This window comes from Myotis brandtii, unplaced genomic scaffold (genome assembly GCF_000412655.1).
Source record: "Myotis brandtii unplaced genomic scaffold, ASM41265v1 scaffold1496, whole genome shotgun sequence".
Classification (NCBI taxonomy): Eukaryota; Metazoa; Chordata; class Mammalia; order Chiroptera; family Vespertilionidae; genus Myotis; species Myotis brandtii.
In genome coordinates this window covers 72,447-91,081 of record NW_005355398.1, presented here as the reverse complement: position 1 = coordinate 91,081, position 18,635 = coordinate 72,447, and the positions used below count along the sequence as shown (strand labels likewise).

The window sequence follows — 18,635 nt, the reverse complement described above, 5'->3', positions numbered from 1 at the left end:
CGTCGCTCATTGGCTACAGCAACCAAGCCCCACCTCCTCTCGGCGCCCGACGGCGCGGCAGGTGGAAGCGAGCGCGCGCTGGCCTGGACTCGCTTTCTGGGGACTCGTGTTGCCAGATTCCGGCTCTTTTGACTCCGCGAACCCTACTTCCTGCCCAAGCACCCCTTTTAGGAAGGGCTTTCTAACCGGAAGACAGGGCAGGCTCTCCTCTGTCCAGCACCTGGAGCTGGAGGAGCGAAGAGGGAGAGGAGGTATCTATTGTACGACCTTCCCGAGGTGCTGTCCACAAGAAGACTGGAAAGGGACAAGGATCCAAGACTTCAATAGGCAAAGGCCTGGGTCCCCAGATTTGGAGGGACCAGGTGTAGTCTCCTAATGCCAAGGGAGGAATGTGAGGATGGCTGGGGGTCCTACTCTGCCTGCAGAAGGAACTGGGACCCTGTGGGTTAGGTGTCTCTAGGGTTCAAAGGCTGTGGACTGGCACCCCACAATGCAGGGGCACTTGGCACTGCTGCAAAGTGGGGAACGAGGTTTGGGACTTAGGATTCAGGCAAACCTTGCTGGTGCCCTGCAGCCCCAGGACAACATAAACTTGGGGTGGGCTGATCTGCTAGGTGAATGTCCTGGCTTTCCGAGCTCACGATTGGTTCGCCCTCGGAGTCATCTCCCGCTCTGCTGGGGGAACCTGGACGCTACTAAGGCGATAGAAGGTGGCACATCACCTTTTGTGCATGTTTACGTCGGACGGCCTTCAGCACCACAGACAGCGGCCTGATGGCCCCTACCAGCGCTCTTGCGGCCACGACCCGCTAAACCAGAGTGGCAGCCCCCACCCTATCCTCGTCCCAGCACTCCCTTTTAGCCTCCAGACTGTCCTAGAGTGTCGTCAAACCCAGCGAGGAGAGCCTATTTTGACCAATCAGGGACGGCCCTCGCAAGAACGAATTGCAGGAGGACACCCTCGAGGTTGAGCCAATGAGAACCCGAGCAGCAGAGCGCGAGGCCACGCTGATGGAGAGGGAGGCCAATCATAGTGGCCCGCACAGCCTGGGCGGTGGCGATGCGGGACCCCGGGTGGCCCTTCTAGGATTTGGCAGGGCAATGTGGCTGTTGACTCTAGAGACCCCGAGCGATGGCTTGTTCCCCACCCCATGATCCTCCCGGCTCCAGTGGGATCAGAAGCTGGGCTTGGCCTGGAAGGGGCTACTCCTGGACCCGCAGACCCGACTGCGGTTCCCATGGAAACTGCTGGCTCCCGCTGTGCGGAGACAACTAAGAGGACTGAGCCTGGGGGGAGAGGGGACTCGCTCTTCCGCGCCGACACGTCTGTCCCTGGCTGGAGTAGACCCCGATTAGATGTGTAAAATGAGGCTTTAGCTACGGCCCAGCTCCAAGAACTGGTGAGGAGCTGGTGGGGGCTCCCCCAGGGCACTTTTCCTGCTCGCGGTTGTGGTCCCCCGGGTCACGTGGCTGCGGCCATACTGGCCCATGCAGCTTGTGCGCCACCTGGCGGCTGTGTAGCCTGATTTCACTCCCCCGCCCCTCTCCCCGGCAGTCCACGGGATGAGGAGGTGGCCTCAGTATCCTCCTCCAGGTAATGGGACCAGAGCAGCCAACTCCCTTCCCCCGCGGCTTCCTGTTCCAGGAACACTCCGAGCCCATTCTACTTCGGGGTTTTGGCATCGGCTGTTCCTGGGACTTGCCTTCCTCAGTCCTCAACTTTCTTCTGATCTATGTTCAAATACCACCTGACCACTGACCTAAACAGCACCCCCAAAAACGAATATACTATTTTCTGCATGGTGCTTGTCTCGGCCATAGATGTCTTAAGGGTTTACTGAACATCTCCCCAACTGGTCCCTGACCTCTCTAGGGTGGGGAATGAGTGACCCATGAGAAATTAGCACTGAGTCAGGATCGAGTCCTGGGAGATGTCAAGTGGCTTCCCTGGGTCCCCAAACCCCCAGCCCTGACCCTGTGAGGAGGGAGTGTTCAGGGTTGCCCAGGCAACCGAGGCAGAGGGAAAGGTCCCTGGTCTGCCCGTATGACTTCCCCTACCTCCCACCCTCACCCCAGGCCTTGCTCAGGAAGGGACCAGGTTGGAAAAGAGACCTCCTCACCCCCAAATCATCCAGGTCTAGGGGGAGGGCTTCTACTTTCTCACTCTTTAATCTCGCTCTGCTCTCGACACAGTTCCAGCAGTGCAGGGGGGGGGGGGGGGACCAGCCCTGGGGTGGGGCAGGGGCATCACCTTCCGGCCTGCGGGGTGGCCCCCATGGTAGTCCGGGCCCAGGAGGCCCAGGAGTGGCATCAGAGTGGACAAATAAATAGGGACGGTCAGTGGTAGGGTGGGTCAGGCGGGTTTGTGGTCTGGGTGGCTTTTGAGAGTGTGGAACTTGATGCTGTCCAACTTCTCGAAACGCTTCCCGCAGCGCTCACACGTGAAATTGTACTGCACCTCTGCTGTGTGCTTCTTCATGTGCCAGTTGAGCGAAGCACGCTGCCGGCACTGGTAGCCGCAGATCTCGCACCTGCCAGGAGTCAGGGCACAGTCAGAGAGGGCAGGGCCGGTCCCAGAAAGGGCTGGCGCCATCTGGGACTGGAGTGCAGATGGAATTTGGTATGGCAACCCCAGGGTGGAGCTCGCCTGTGGGACCTGCTCTGTGCTGGTCCAGGCCCGGGTCTCCTCCCTCCTAGTACCCTCTCGGGACGCCTGTCACTCACTGCAGGGGTGTCTCGCCGGTGTGTGTGCGCCGGTGTACCTCCAGGTGGTTCTTCCTTTTGAAGGACTTGCCACAGGTCTCACAGGTGAATTCTCGGACACCTGGGGGAAACACAGGCTGAGGACTCCGCCCTTGGGGAGGGGGCTGTGGGGTGTCTCCGCTGCACTAGAGAGACCAGGGAGGGCGCAGATGAACCAAACCCCCACACTCTCCAGGCCTGAATGTCAAGTCTAATAACCAGAGGGACTAAGAGAGGGGAGGCTCATGGCCGTTGCCCAGGAACGCCCCAGGCAGAGATGGAATGTGAACTCCGGTTCCTGAGGAGGACAGGGTGAAGATGGGTTTGAATTTAACCTCAATATTTGGACTTTGGAGCAATTTCACATAAAGATCCGAAGTTCTGGTCTCAAAAAATCCAAATCCACGCCCTCCTGCTGGGCACAGGCACCAGCGCTGGCCGCTGTGTCGCAGCCCACACTCTGGGTCAAGGAGGTGTTTGGAGCAGAAGGAACAGAGGCCCTGTCCCTAGTCTGATGCCCTGCAGGGTGGTTCAGCCCTGGAACTGCTCCAACATGAGATCTGCTTGCAGGAGTCAGGCAGCCAATGGGCCCAGCTCCACATGAGCTGTGACAGTCCGTGTCACTGTGGCTTGTGCAGCTCACTCTTTAATCTCGCTCTGCTCTCTTGACAGTTCCAGCAGTGCAGCCTCAGGGAGGTGCCCGTGGGCTCCAGGTTAAGTGCTTTACTTCCACCATCTCAAGCTAGTCCATGTAGGGGACAGGCAGAAAACTGAGAAAGGCAGTCCTGTGCCCAGGCTTGACCCTGCCTGAACCCGCTCTGGCTCCAAGGCCTAGGCCCCTGTGCCCTAGGGCCTTACCTGAGTGGATGATCATGTGTCGCCTTAGGTGGTTGGATAAATAGAACTTCTTGCCACAGCCAGGGTGAGGGCACACTTTGGTCTTCCCTTTTCGATGCACAAGGTTGACATGGTTCTGGAGACGAGAGGGGCAGGAGTGGTGCTGTGGGTGCTATAGGGACAGGTGAGGGCTGCTGGGAGGCAGGCTGGGGCAACTTCACTGGAGGAGGGAAGAGGGGCGCCCTTGTCCTTAGGATGGACTGCCAGCTCCGAGTTGGGGCCCAGGGACGCTGGGATCAGTTTTACTGAGCACCTACTCCAGCCAGGCTCTGGGTTAGGGCATCAGTGAATCTTGTCATAACCCCTCGAAGGGCCCTGCCATTACCCCAGTTTACGGATGGGGAAACCGAGTCTCCAGAGGCTCAGTAGTTTGCCTGGTGTCTCACAGCTGGGCAGTGGCAGGGCTGGGACTGGATTCTAGGGCTGTCAGTCCACAGCAGGCTCTTTTGCCACGGTGCTATACTACTCCCAGGGCCTGGAGCAGAAAGCCCTCAATCATTCCTTCGTTTTTTTAAATATGTTTTTATTGATTTCAGAGAGGAAGAGACAGAGAGATACAGATCGAAACATCAATGATGAGAACCATTGATCCCTGCACCCCCCACACTGGGGATCACAACCTGGGCATGTGCCCTGACCGGGAATCTAACCGTGACCTCCTGGTTCATAGGTCGATGTTCAACCACTGAGCCACGCTGGCTGGGTCTTCGTTTGTTCTTTAGCTCACTAGTACACCTGTAGCTTCAGTGCCCAGCACCAGGCTTGGCAATGATAGGTGTTCAATATGTGCTTAATGAAAACATGATTTGGCAAATTCAAGGACCAATTTGTGACACCTCCTTTGCCCAGAGTGGGGATTTGATAAGGCCCTGTCTCTGCCCTTGGGGTGTCCCAGACCCAGTGGGCAACCTGCAGATACGTCTTGATGGTACAGTGACCTGAGGCTTGCAGGCCCTACCACCCTGGGAGACCAGGGTGGGCCTCCTGGTAGAAGGGCATCCTGAGCCAAGAGGGTGGTGTGGGCAGAGGTAGTAGGAGTTTGGGCAGCTGGAAGAGCAAGAGTGTGGGGGGTGCCTCCAGGCCAGGAGCAGGCAGCCACTGGGGGTGCAGAGAGAGGCTGTGGCTGGTGAGGCAGGACAGGTATGCTGGAGGCGGGTGGGCATACGGGAGGCAGGCCTATGGCACCTGCTGGGGGCTGGTGGGGCCCTCTACCAGCCACAGGCTGCTGGACACAGAAGCAGACCCTGCCCAGCCATTTGGGGGGGAGCCTCACCTGGAAACTACTGAGAGCCACATACACCTGGCTGCAGCCCTCGTAGGGACAGTGGAACATCTCGAGCAGGCCGTCGGCGTCCATCACCCGTGACCGCTTGCTCCTCCGCCTCCTGGAGAGGAAGGCCCATGGCATTAGGGCTCCCACCCCAGCCAGTCCTCACCCTGCCCCGCCCGCCTGACACCCACTTCTCAGGCTCCTTGGGGATCTCATAGATGATGGCTGACATGTCACTGCCGTCCAGCTCCTCCCCGTCTGCCTCTGCCTCAGGCTCTGCACTCTCAGGCACTGTCGCTGCCAGCTCTGCCAGCTCTGGAGCCACTGGCTCCTCCTTCTCCTCCTTCTTAAGCATGTACAGGTCCTCCTTCTCTACGGGGTGACACAGGGCAGGTGTCCGTGGGGACTAAGGCTTTCGAGGAGCCCACTCTGGGGCCCCTCCTCGCCCTCCCCCTCCCAGGTACTCCCAACACCCCCAGACTAGCATGGTCCCCCAGACCTTTCTTGGTCTCCATGCCTGCCATGGTGGTGGGGTCCATAGTGCTGGGCTGGCTGCCCTCAGGCTCCGTCTGGGTGTAGGCTGCCACACCCTCCATCATGGTGCAGGGCACCTCGTCACCCAGGCCCCCGCTGGGCGCACTGCTGCCTGCTGCCACGTTGAGGTGGATGCCCTCAGCCGTGAGGGCATCGTAGCCTGGGCCTGCGATGATGATCACCTGAGAGCCAGGCACCATGCCTGGCATGGGACAGCTGGCTACCACCTCGCCCAGTGCCTCCTGGGGCATGTTCTCAAAAAGGGTGCCAGAGCCCGGGCCCACTTGCATGGGCACTGGCACACACACCACGGTCTCCAGGGCTTCCGGCCCGCTGCCTGCTGGGTTGGGGCACAGTGCGGTGCCCTGCTCAGCCAGGCTCTCCACGTGGTGGACGTCGAAAGGGATGTGCACACCCTCTTGCGTGATGAGCCCACTGCTGCCCGCTGGGCTGGTGGGGGTCACAGCAGCAGCTGCTACTGTCGCCTTGGCTGGCTGGCCTCCAGGGGGCTCCTCAGAGTCAGAGCCAGAGCAGGAGCTGGACGAGTTGGAGCTGCCGGCCCCCAGGCCGTTGTCCACTGTGGTGACAGAGGAAAGGGATGGTTACAATAGTGGCAGCAGCAGCTGGTGTTGGTTGAGGGCTCACAAGGGGCTGGGTGCTGCGACTCCTCACTGGCACGAACCGTGGTCACTTCTCAGTCCCCATCCTCCTCAATCACCCCCGCTCCTCAAAGATGCTCTCCTCCCTTTGCCTCTGGCCCGCTCCAGTCTCCTGACTCCTCCCTGGTGGCTCCTTCTCAGCCTCTTTTGTTCTTAAAGGTCTGGAAGGTTCTAGCTGGGGCCTCTCCTGAGTGCTCCGATCAGATCACCCCAGGGTTTCAGTCGGGCTGATGGTGTTAAATCCTGCCCTGGTTCTGACACCAGCCGGGTGTCCAACAGTTCAATACAATTTTCACACTATCCACTTGGAGTTAGCGTCAGGCCCCAGAAGAATGACCCCACTTCAGATGCCAGCTGCAAGCCCCAGGCCACCTGTAAGGAGGCCACTTGCACTCCTGGCTATTGACCGGGAGTTCCCACGACCCCATGTTCAGGTTTGATAATTTGCTAGAATGGCTCATAGGACTCAAGAAAATGCTTCACTTCCAATTACAGTTTTATTATAAAGGACAAAACTCAGCAACTGCCGGATGGAAGAGATGCACAGGGCAAGATACAGGGGCGGGGTCACGGAGCTGCCATGCCCTCTCCAGGTGTGCCACCCTCTCCATGCCTCCACACGTTCACCAACCTGGAAACTCTCTGAACCACACTGTTCAAGAGTTTTTAATAATCCGACCTCCTGTCCACAGCCCCGGGGACGGGGTGTGGGGCTGAGATGCTGCTCTTCTAATCATGTGTTTGGTCTTTTTGGTGACCAGCCCTCCTCCTGAGGGACCCTAGGGGTCCCTCCCTGAGTCACCTCATTAGCATAGAGCCCAGGTGTGTTTCAAAGGGGCTCCTTCCAAAACGGGACTCATGATAACGAAAAGCATTCCTCTCTCTCAGGGAATTCCAAGGGTTTTAGGAGCTCTGTGCCAGGAATCCAGAACCAAGATCAAGTATCTATTTTTATTGTGTTGCCACTTCCTATACCCTGGTGCTGCCATGTGAGCAGCTCCCATCCAGACCTCCTATGGAGCTGCAGACTATTCCGTCCCACTGCCTTCTCTGCTGACCCACCCCCGAGGGGATCTCACAGGCATCTCACACTCCTCTCAGCAACTCTGGGCTCTGAGCCGCCTCAGGAAAAGCCTGCAGCATTCATGGATGTCCCCGTCCCAGAGAGGGCAGCTCTGTTCTAGTTGCTCAGGCCAAGTCCTGGGGCTATCCTTGACTTCTCCCTTTCTCACACCTACTTCCAATCTGTCAGCAAAACCTATTGGTGCTGCATCCAAAATACATCCAAAAGCCAACAGCTTCTCCCACCTCCCCTGCACACGCCTGGTCATGGCCCCATCATCCCCTGCCTGAACCATGCAGTCCCTTCTCCCTGGTCCCCCAGCTCCCAGCCTCATCCCCCACACTCTGTCCTCCCTACAGTGGCCAGAGGGAGCCTGTGAACACCTGCTTAGGTCATATCCTTCTTTGAGAACATGCTCGTCACTTTCTGTGAAAGAGAGAGGCCAGCTGTTCCCCAAACCTGAGTCTCTTCCTCCTGGCACTCAAGTGGACTACATTTCCTAGTATCCCTTGTAGATGGGTGTGGCCATATGGCTGAGTCCCAATGAAATGTGAGTGGTTCATGAACTTCCACCTCTGTTTCCACCAGCCAGCCAGAACTCAGTGGAGGCTGGAGCCACAGGACGGAAAGAACCTGGGACCTGGGATGGAAGGCAATTTGCAGGTTTGTATATTTCAGAAGCTGGCCTTACTTCAGTTAATACCCTTCCCAGTCCTAGCCAGTTTGGCTCAGTGGATAGAGCATTGCCTGCGGACTGAAGGGTCCCGGGTTTGATTCTGGTCAAGGGCACATGCCCAGGTTTCAGGCTCAATCCCCAGTAGGGGGCATGCAGGAGGCAGCCAATTAATGCCTCTCACTCATCACTGATGTTTCTATCTCTCTCTCCCTCTCTGAAGTCAATAAAAATATATTATAAAAAAAAACTGTCAAACTATCATACAATGCTTATCATTAAAAAAAAAATAACCTTCCCAATTCACTTGGCATAGCAGCCAAAGCTCTTGCTGCAGCTAACAGGGCTTGCACCTCCTCTCCAGCCCCACTGACCTCCCTCCCGAGCTCTGAGACACTAGACAGCTTTCTGCCTCAGGGCCTTTGCACTTGCCACTTCCTACCTGAACCCTGTTCTCTCAGACACCTGTATGGGCTCCCTTCCTTATCTTCATCAGACCCTTCATCAATGGTGTTTTTTTCGTTTTTTTCAGGGAGGCCTCTGACCACCTTGTCTCAAATAGCACCCTTTTCTCTCTATTTCCCCCCCCCCCCCCAAATACTTCCCATATGCTCTGGATTTTACTTGTCTACCTAGTTTACTGTCTGCTTCCCCTCTAGACGTAAACTCCACAAGGACACGGGTCCCTGTGCACAGTCCCCAGTGCCCAGAGGCTATATCAGGGGTGGGCAAACTTTTTGACTCGAGGGCCACAATGGGTTCTTAAACTGGACCAGAGGGCCGGAACAAAAGCATGGATGGAGTGTTTGTGTGAACTAATATAAATTCAAAGTAAACATCATTACATAAAAGGGTACGGTCTTTTTTTTTTTTTAGTTTTATTCATTTCAAACGGGCCAGATCCGGCCTGCGGGCCGTAGTTTGCCCACGGCTGGGCTATATGGTACACAATGAGCACACATTTGCAAAAATGAATGACTCTCAGCCCAAGGCTGTGATGAAGGCCAAGGGGATAACATCTTACCCAAGCATTTGGTGCTAATGTACCCACACAGGGAGAAGCTGGGGACAGGAAAAATGAGTGATTGTCCCTTAGATTACACACTCGTGACCGTCGAGGCACACTGTCTGGGAACCAGCCATTCTCTACCCCCAGAGGGTCACATGGAGCATGCAGGCTCTGGAGCCAGACGGCAGCAGGGGAGGGGTCTCAGTGCTTGCTCTTCCAGCTGTGTGATCATAGGTGCCTTATGCAACCCATCTGGGCCTGGAGATACCTTGGCACCGACCTCAGGGAGTACTCTGGGTATTTAATGAGTAAATACATGTAAAGGACTCAGGACAGTACCAGGCTTGGAGAAAGCACCCTACCAATGTTTTCCACTATCTTTAATACCCAATTGCCCCGTCCATGAGGCAGGTCCTGGGATGGCAACAGGAACAGTAGGGGATCAGCCCCTCCTTCTAGCACCCTGTCATGGGATGAGCCCTGGCTGCACCCTGAAGGAGGGGCAATAACCTAATGAGTTGGGAGAACAGCTGGGTGTCTGGGTCCCTGAGTGCAGCACTGGCTGCTAAGGCTGACACTGGATCTTGCTCAAGACGATAATAACATTCACAACAGAAATGACCGTGCACCCCTGGCTTCCCACAGTCCCTTGAGGGTGGGGGGGTCTTTTTACTGAGTGAGAGGTGGCAGGCTGCAGAGCAGGTAAGAGTGCTGCTTGAGGGAAGAGGGCAGGCCTGGGGCATAGCACTCTCTCGCCGGCCCCCAGCAGCCACAGCAGACCGGGAACTGATCCCAGTGTTCATTCCCAAGGGCCCAGCCCCAGAAGCTGCTAGTGTAAAAGTTAGGTTGGGGTGCAAGGGACTTCCTCTGGGTGTCATCCCATCCAAGCTGGATCCATCACCAGATGGGCCAGTCACGTTACTCCCAAAACCCTAGTTTCCTCGACTGCTCAGTGGGTCTAATGACAGGACTGTGGGGAGGACTCGGGGAGTTTTGGGGTGAGCCTGGAGCTGAGTACAGGACAGGGTGGCTGAGGGGCAGCTTCACACTGGGAACCTGACTGACACACAACGGGATGGCCATTGGCCAGGGTGCCCACCTGGAACACCTCTCGCCCACGGCTTCCCCTCACCAGCTGGGATGCCATCTGCTCCAAATGCCTGCCAGCTCGGACTCAGCCCTGGTGACTGACCTCACCCTCAGCCCTGGCAGGGCACCTGTCCACGGGCCTCACACTCCTTCTCACCACCCAGAGCATATCCTTGCTCCTCCACCAGGTCTTACTGGACCTTTGTAACTGAGTCCCTCCCAGTCCTGAGCTGGCAGCCAGCCCCTGGGTGTGACCAACGTGGAATGGCAGGAGAGGAGCAGGGACAGAGATAGGAAAGGCAAGGCAACAGAGGGTAGAGAATGAGAGATGCAAAGGGTGTGAGATGGAGGGGAGACAGAGAGAGTCAATGTGGGGAGGCAGGGAAAGGAAGGAGACTGAAGACAGAGCAAGAGAGAGAGAGAGGACAAAACAGGGACAGGATGAGAGAGACAGAGAGCAAAGAACAGGAAGTGAGGAGAAGGAGAGCAGGATGGAGAGAGGGAAAGAGGATGAGACTGGTAGAGACAGACCTTGAACCCAAGAAAGGGCTGGAGAAAATAGAGGAGGAGGAAGAGGCCAGGAGAGAAGAGCCGCCCTGGGGAGTCTGAGGCCCAGCACCCATCCCTCCCTCCCGCTACTGAGCCAGGTTTCTTGGACCCCACGTCCAGCCCTGCCTGAGCCTGGCCTTGGGCACAGGTGGGCAAACTGCCCTGTGCCTCAGCTGTCTCTGTAAAGCGGGAACTGTGTCTCGGGATCTGTAAGGACTCAGAGCTTGCAGGCTGCACTGAGGCTGCGCTCTGTCCCTGAAGCCAGCACCTGTGCCATCTAGTTGCTGAGAAGTTTATGATACTGGCCTAAGGCTAGCAAGACCCAGGAGGGCAGGCAGTCCAGGGCGACTCTCCCCACGAGAAGCTGTAAACCCCCAGGCACCGGAGGCCACCGTAAGCCCTCACTCTGTGGACCCACCTTTGTCACTGTCGGGGTCTGAGTCGCTGAGTGGCTTCAGGGGTGAGTGCAGGTCTTGAAAGTAGCGGTGGCCGGCTTCACACTGCCACACGGCTGTGGTGTAGAGGCCGAAGGTGGGGTCCAGCTCGGCCAGGTGCGGCTCATACGGACAGCGGTGCTTGTGGTCCTCGTACCAGATCACCACATTCTTCAGGCAGTTCACGTTGCGCCGACGCCCTGTGCACACAGGGCCGGGTCAGGCATGAGGAGTATGGCTGGGCCACTCAGGGCAGTGTGGCCCCTACAACCACCCGGGCCTTCTGGCTCTTGGGGGCTGAGACAATGTCCTGAACCCTGTCCAGGCCTGTCCCGCTTATAGGTAAAGAAATTGAGGCTCTGCCGAAACCGGTTTGGCTCAGTGGATAGAGCGTCGGCCTGCAGACTGAAAGGTCCCAGGTTCGATTTCGGTCAAGGGCATGTACCTGGGTTGCGGGCACATCCCCAGTGGGAGATGTGCAGGAGGCAGCTGATCGATGTTTCTCTCCCATCGATGTTTCTAACTATCTATCTCTCTCCCTTCCTCTCTGTAAAAAATCAATAAAATATATTAAAAAAAAAATTGAAAACATTCTTTAAAAAAAAAAAAAAGAAAAGAAATTGAGGCTCAGAGAGATGAGACACCTGGAGATAACAGAGACTGTCCTCACTGGATGAACAGTCATATCAACAGTGGGGCGTGGCCATAGAAGGTGCAGTCATTGTTAGCTGCTTCTTATTGTTAGGATCAGTCCCCCGCCTGCCCCTGCGCCCACCCTGGCCTCCTACAGTCTATTCCTTCCAGAGACACCAGTGGACGCCTGTCAACACTTGAGTCAGGTCACATCCCTCCTCTGCTCAGAATTTTCCATGGCACCCACCTCACTGGGGGGAAAGTCACACTCCTCCCAGAGGTTTACACATTCTGCCCCGTCGCCTGTGTCCTCACCTCCTCACACGCTTCCTCTCGCTCATTCCCCTCAGCCTCAGGGCCTTCTCCCTGGTCCAGCCTCAGAGCCCTTGCATTGGCTGTGTCCTCTGCCACCTCCACCTTCACTCAGGTCTTCCCTTGGTCAGCCATCCTCTCTTCCCTGTCCCTCTAGCGGACCTGACCTGCTTCCTTTCTCTCCAGGTAGCACTTAGATGCTATCTATGCTTATTTGTTTTCATGTTTCTTGCTCATCTCCCACACCAGATGTCAGCTCCCTAAGGACAGCGCCACTTCTCTGTGTGGTTCCTTCTGCATATTCAGCACCTACATATAGTAGGTGCTAGATGAGCGCATATTGTGTGTGTGTGTGTGGGGGGCGGGGGGATAGTGGAGCCAAACCACCAGGGTTCAAATCCTGTCTCTACCACTCCCGGGGGCTCCGGGCAAGTGACTTGGCTTCTCTGAACCTCAGTTGACCCTTCTGGTCAGGGGAGAATAAGGGTCCCCATTTTCTGAAGGCTGACAGGGAGGAGGTTAGAGAGTGAAGACCTTGACAGGGCACAGAAAGGGGCTGTGAGTGCCTAAGAATTGGTACCAGCGATATGTGTGATGATCCTGGTCCCTCAAGCAAGTGGGAAGAAGGTATGCCTCTGACCTTCCAGGCTAGATGAGGAGTGGGCCCAGGAAAGGTCCTTGGGCCTCCAACACAGTGACAACCATGAGGACACTACCAGCAAGCCACCTCCTTAGCTTAGCACTTGCCTCCTTATCTTCATCCCCACCCCTTTGGGATTTGGGGTCACAGTCTTAGCTCACCTGGTCCCTGAGAACTGACAGTGGGAGGGACTCACTGCCACCAGAAGGCTGTCCCTGGACAGCTGGCTCTCGCCCTGTTGGACAGGCTCGAGACCCACAGCCCCAGTGCTCAGGGGCAGGAGGGACGTGCTCCGGGCCTCTGCTCTGACTGCCCACGCCCAGCTCCCCTTGAGCCTGGCACACAATATGCCCTTTAGGCCCTGGCACAAGCTGTTCCCTCTGCTCTGCCTGGCTCTTCCCTGGCTGACTCCCACACACCAGCAGGAGAGCAGAGGAGCTAAGGGGACTACTTTGGAGACATGAGGACCTGAGCTTGCAGCCTGGCCCTGCCACTTGCCAGCTGTGCAGCCTGGGGCAGTGACTAGGTCTTCCTGGATTCTATATGTGTAAGATGGGGATGATGAGAGATGATGAGGGCACCCCTGCTGGGCACAGCACAGGTTCCTTTGGTGGGTCCCATCCCGGGCTGGGTGGGGCCCCTCCTCTGGGCCCCAGTGCCCTAATCCACCTCCCCCTTCCGTCACAGCCCTGCTCAGCCTGTCCCTTGTCTTTCCCAGGAGACTGTGGGCTCTTTGAGGGCAGGGCTGGGTCTGCCCTGTTCCACACAGTGCCTGGCACATGCAGCCTCTCCATAAATGGCCTCAGAGAATGAGGGAGAGAGGGAGGCAGGAAGGGAGGGAACAACAAAGCCAGGAACTCCCAACACCCACCCCTCCCCCCTGGCTGCAGCCCCACTTACTTTTCTTCCTCTTTGGCTTTTTGGGGACCTGCTCCCAAGGCTTCCTGTAACAGAGAGAGGCAGGGGGAGTGACGCAGTGCCTGACTGATGGTGAGATAATGACAGCTATCCTGCATCCTGCTTCTGGTTCCTGAGTCTGTTCTCATGGCCCTTCACTTGGGTTCTCTCCCACATGGACAACAGCCCTTAGAGGGGAGTCTAGTATCCTCACCTACCTCACAGAGTGGGAAACTGAGGCTCAGAGAGGTGAGACCACAAGCCCAGGGTCCCGTGGCTAGGGAGTGGAGAGGTCAGAAGAGGGTATAAAGTCAGTACCTCGTTCTGACCTCTCATGGCCCCATGATCCCACCCGCTAGGATCACACACCCTGTATAACCCTCTCCCCACCAGTGGGGCACGCCTGTGAATATGAAGGGATACCATTCCCATGGCTAGGTGACTGAATTAATCAAGAGGGAACTTACTGAGGTGGGCCTGCTTTAATCAGAGAGCCCTTGCAAAGACCCAGCTGATATCAAAAATCAGAGGCCGAGGATGTGAGGGGGACTATGAGGACCTGAGAACAAATGGCCTCTGGGAGCGGAGAGCAGTCCTGCCGACAGCCAGCAGGGCTGCAGGGACCCCGTCCTACAACCACGAGCATGTGGATTCTGCCAACACTGAGGGAGTCTGGGAGCCCTTTCCCTAGTTGAACCTCTAGATCGGCAGTGGGGAACCTTTTATCTGCCAAAGGCCATTTGGATATTTATAACATCATTCACAGGCCATACAAAATTATCAACTTAAAAATTAGCCTGCTATATTTGGTCAAACATTTAATTAACTCACCCCTAATGCCTTGGCAGGGCCAGGGCCACAGCCCAGGCTCTCCTGGCCTCCCACACCGGGACGGCCATCAGATCTGCTGGGTGGGTTCCCGACTCCACTCGGGCCGCGTGGCTATGGCCCAGCACCGGCTCGACCCAGCCTGAGGGCAGGTCCATTGGCGCCATCTCTCTCAGACCTGGTAGGGGCTTTGCTCTGCCTTCCCGCCACCAGGCTTCCAGGTCTGCTCCCTTCACCCTGGCTGTTTCCTTGTTCTTCTAAACTGCAGCAGTAAGCTTTGTGACCCTGGGTGAGTGACCTTGCTGCCCCGTGCCTCAGTTTCCCCATCTGGAGCATGGAATCATAACAGCAACTTCCTCGTGAGGTTGGTATGAGGTTATATGCATTGTAAAAAGCTTGGTGCAGCTCTGGCAATTAGTAATCATTCAGCAAATGGTAGCAATGATCATTATGATTATTAATATTATCACAGACCAGGCCCTGGAACACTGACCTCCCTGCTCTTCCCACAAATATCCTGACAGCAAACCCAGGGTCTCTCCTCAGCTCCACTGCCCATCCCCTCAGTCCCCTATCCAGCCTGATAACAATTCTCAGCCCCGACACCTCAAGTTTGGTCCCAGGACAGCTCCTCAGGGCTCCTTTGTCCTTCCTGCCCCAGGCTCTGACCTCTGCCCTGGGATCTGCTCCCCTCTGTCCCATCCCAGAAGCCTCTACCCCCTCTAAGGGGCCAGGCTGCCAGATCCTTCCCCAAACCCAAGTCCAAACAACCATGCCACCTACAATCACTCAAGGCCTTGCCATGACTGGGGTGCTGAGAATGCCAAGTGTCTGTGGTGGGAACAGGCTTGGCGTTGGTCAGATCCCAGTTCAAGTCTCATCTCTGTTATTGACTGGCTGTGTAATCCCAAGCAGTGCCATCCCCTCTGAGCCTCAGTTTCTTAATCTGTGAAGTGGGATAACAGCAGTGCCTCCCACACAGAGTTGCTGTGAGGATCACAGGAAGTCAGGCGACATTCTGACCTTAACACAGCGCTTTCTCCTTCAACCCAAACTACGTTCCCCCACTGCCTGCTTCTCCAAGTTCTACCATCTTTGTGACTCCCTGCAGTGGCCACCACCTGCACTTGAGGACAATAGTTGTTGAGGCTTTGCAGGGCCTGGCTGTACTTTCCTCTCAGTGGCCAGAACCAAACGGTGGCCAGCAACAACAGTCCCTTGCTCTCCTCTGCCCTTAGATTTCACTTTTGACTTGATATTCCCGCCAGCATCCAAACAAGCTGGTATTTCTAACATCTTGGGTTAAAATGACCTTGAGCCCCGTCACTACCAACTTCTGCCCCATTCCTTGACCACTCTTAGACTGAGTTGTCTACACTCTTGGTTTCCATGTCTGCTCCTTCATCTTCCTTGAGCCCTTGGTCAGAGTTTTTCTCCATGATGCCACAAACGGCACCGTTACAGCCACCAGGGATGGCGCCTCATTCGGCCCCCCCCAGTATTGGACCCTTAGCCTCCAGGACACCACCCCACCTGTTCCCACACCTGCCTCCCAGGCTGCTGCTTCTTCCTCATCTCCCTGACTTCTGGAAGCAGTGGGCAGTGGGCTCAGACCTGTGTGCTCGGTCCATGTGCATCCATCACCATACCATCACCACCCTGGTGACTCCCACATTTGCATCTCCTGATGGGCTCTCTCCCCACCACAACAGCACCTCCACCGCCTTCCTGACACCCCATGTAGGAGTCTCACGTGCAAGCTGTCATTTTGTCCCCCAACAAAGCCCTTCTCAGTTAACAGCAACTGCAACTTTCCAGGTGCTCAGGCTCAAACCTGGGGCATCTTTCATATCCACACCCATCAGAGAACATTGCTGGTCCCAAGTTCAACCACTTCTCTCCATTTCCCTATGACCCTGCTCGGGGCCAGCCCCATCTTGGCTCACCTGGACCAGTGGAGTCATCTTCTTCCTCCTGCCCTCCCCTCCCACAGTCTCAACACAGGAGTCAGGATGATTCTTTTGATTTTCTTGGTAGGAGTTTAAGATGTGAAAAGAAAAATGCAAACACATACAAAGCTAGAGAGAAGAGGAGAGTGAACTTCCTTGAACCCATCACCAGCTTTAATAACTGTCAACTCTTGGCCAACCTTCTTTCAACTCATACCCCACCCATTCCTCCCACCACACACACCCTGAGGAGTGCTTCTTTAAACATCTAAACCAGATACATGACTTCTCTGCACTTATAAAGGGAACTCAAATTCTGCACTTAACAAAGGCAAAAATAAATCCCACCGGAGCTCCCACTAGATTTTTTTCACTAGAAGAAAAAAATCAGTCCTCCTTGCACCTCCCTGCCTTCATCTTCTCCCACTCCTCATTGTGCTGCAGCTACACGTTCCCCTCACTGTACCATGTACATATCAGGGCACCAGATAGGGCCTTTGCACTTTCTATTCCTTCTTCTTCCAACACTCTTCCCCTGAATATCCGCACGGCTCGCCCTGGCCTCCTTCAGCTGTATACTTAAATGCTATTTTCTCAAGGTGGCTCCACCCTAATACCCTATTTAAACTTCAAGCTCACACTCCTGATTCCTCTTCCCTTATTTCACTTTTGTTTTTTCCATAGCTTCTATCAATCTCTCACATGCTACATAATTTATTGTTTCTTATCTGCAGTAGACAAGCCTTTGCACACTAGAAAAGCCTCTACCCTCTGCCCTTTATGTCAACTCCATGAGGCAGTTATCTTTGTTTTGTTCATTGCTGTACCCTGGCATTTAATGAGCACCTGGAACATAGTAGGTGCTCATTAAATGTTCCTTAAACAAATGAAGAAACACTGAAAATTCCACTCTGACCATTGTTTCCCTTTTCCCACTAGCTGCTAGAAAGCACTAAGGCAAATTCTATTCACCATTCCCCCTTCATGCCTCTTGAACCCCTCTGGTCAGATTTCTATCTCATCATGCCACAAACTGCCCTTGTCATGTCCCCTGTGACTTAATGCTTCAATCCAACAGCACTGATCATGGCCTCACTGTGCCACTCATTTTTCTTTCTCTTTTCACCCTGATTTTAACTTCTGCTTTTGTGTTCATGTTTCACATCCCTTGAACTGAAATCCTTCCAGGTACAAGATAGGTTATAAATAATTGAACAACTGAAATAATTTGACCTCCTACTTCTGGTCATGGCTATTCCCTATAGGATATCCTTCACCCAGGTTAGTGTATTTTCCCAACTACCCAAGGGCCCTGGGCCAAGTTTTTGCCACACACTGCCTGGGTTGTCTCAGTGCCTCTGCCCTAGTCCTGCACACACAGCTCCTGCTCAGCCAAACCAAGTTTCCCCAAATACCACTTTCAGCTTAGGGCTCCCTCTGGCCAGTGGTTCTCCAGCTGCTCATCAAGTCTCCTTGGAAGCTTTGCATAAAAAAACACAGGGTCTGCAGCTCCATCAGACTAACTGAATCAGAAATTCCAATAGTGGAACACTGGCTTGAGATTTTTTAAGCACCCAGCATTTCCTGCCCTGCTCTCGGGCACATAAACCAGCCTGCCACCCTAAGAAGAGGTGGGTACAATTTCAGCAGGAGGCAGGTTGTTTCTTGACCCTCAGAATCTCACCTCCCCAGGAGAAACATGCAAACGCGTGCAAATAAAAACTGGGCAGAACAAGGATTTTGTCACAGAACTGCTTGTAATACAGAACAAACATCATCCTAACGGGTAATACCTGGAATGCTAAGTGCCGGCACTGTCTTAAGGCCTTTGCTGTAGTTTAACTCATTTAATCATCACATCAACCTATAAGGCTGGAAGCGACAAATTCCACCAACACTGCTCATCTCAAAATTGAGACTGCAAAGGCCTCTGCCCGCCACCTGTGTGGCTAACTCAGGGCTTCCTCTTCACCTGAGTCTCCCTGGGCTGAGTGCTCCTTAGGAGCCAAGAGCTTTAGGGGAATGCGATCTGGATTGTGAGGGTCCTCAAGGTAGGTGGGGTCTAGGATTGTGGGATGGCACCACTCTGTCCCAGCTGGGGCGTCGGAGCCTCATGACAGGCAGGGCTGGGCGGCCCAGGGTGTGCAGTCACGCAGTCCAGTCTCAGGCTACCTTGTAGGGGACGAGGCCTGGGAAACACCAGGGACAGTCGGGACCTCTGGCCACTGAGGCTCAGGAGGCGGGGTCGCTCCTCTAGGGACTGCACAGTTAGAACGCTTGGAGGTGGAGCCCGTACCAGGATTGGTCAGCCAGCGCTTAGAGGGCGGGGCCAAACGCCCAGGAGGCGGGTTGAGGCTGGACGCATCCTAGGATTGGGCGGTCAGAGCGACGGGAGGCGGGGCTGCGAGCGAGGCACGTCCCAGGACCGGTAGTCGGAGACCCAGGCCGGGCCGCTGG

The 18,635-nt window shown here is 55.4% G+C and overlaps 1 protein-coding gene across 1 annotated transcript in view; it reads right to left on the bottom strand.

Moving 5' to 3' along the window:
- ZNF653 (zinc finger protein 653) overlaps positions 1-14,387 on the bottom strand; it is a 23,429-nt gene extending 9,042 nt beyond the window's left edge. Inside the window, exons 1-9 of the mRNA XM_014535729.1 lie at positions 14,287-14,387; positions 13,405-13,448; positions 10,904-11,119; positions 5,409-6,020; positions 5,101-5,281; positions 4,913-5,024; positions 3,601-3,715; positions 2,725-2,824; positions 2,192-2,531 (exon numbers count right to left, since the gene is read on the bottom strand). Of these exons, the coding sequence (XP_014391215.1) occupies positions 2,354-2,531; positions 2,725-2,824; positions 3,601-3,715; positions 4,913-5,024; positions 5,101-5,281; positions 5,409-6,020; positions 10,904-11,119; positions 13,405-13,448; positions 14,287-14,387 (1,659 nt within the window). The 3' untranslated portion in view covers positions 2,192-2,353. The remainder of the gene's footprint in view (positions 1-2,191; positions 2,532-2,724; positions 2,825-3,600; positions 3,716-4,912; positions 5,025-5,100; positions 5,282-5,408; positions 6,021-10,903; positions 11,120-13,404; positions 13,449-14,286) is intronic.
- Between the last annotated feature and the right edge of the window lie 4,248 nt (positions 14,388-18,635).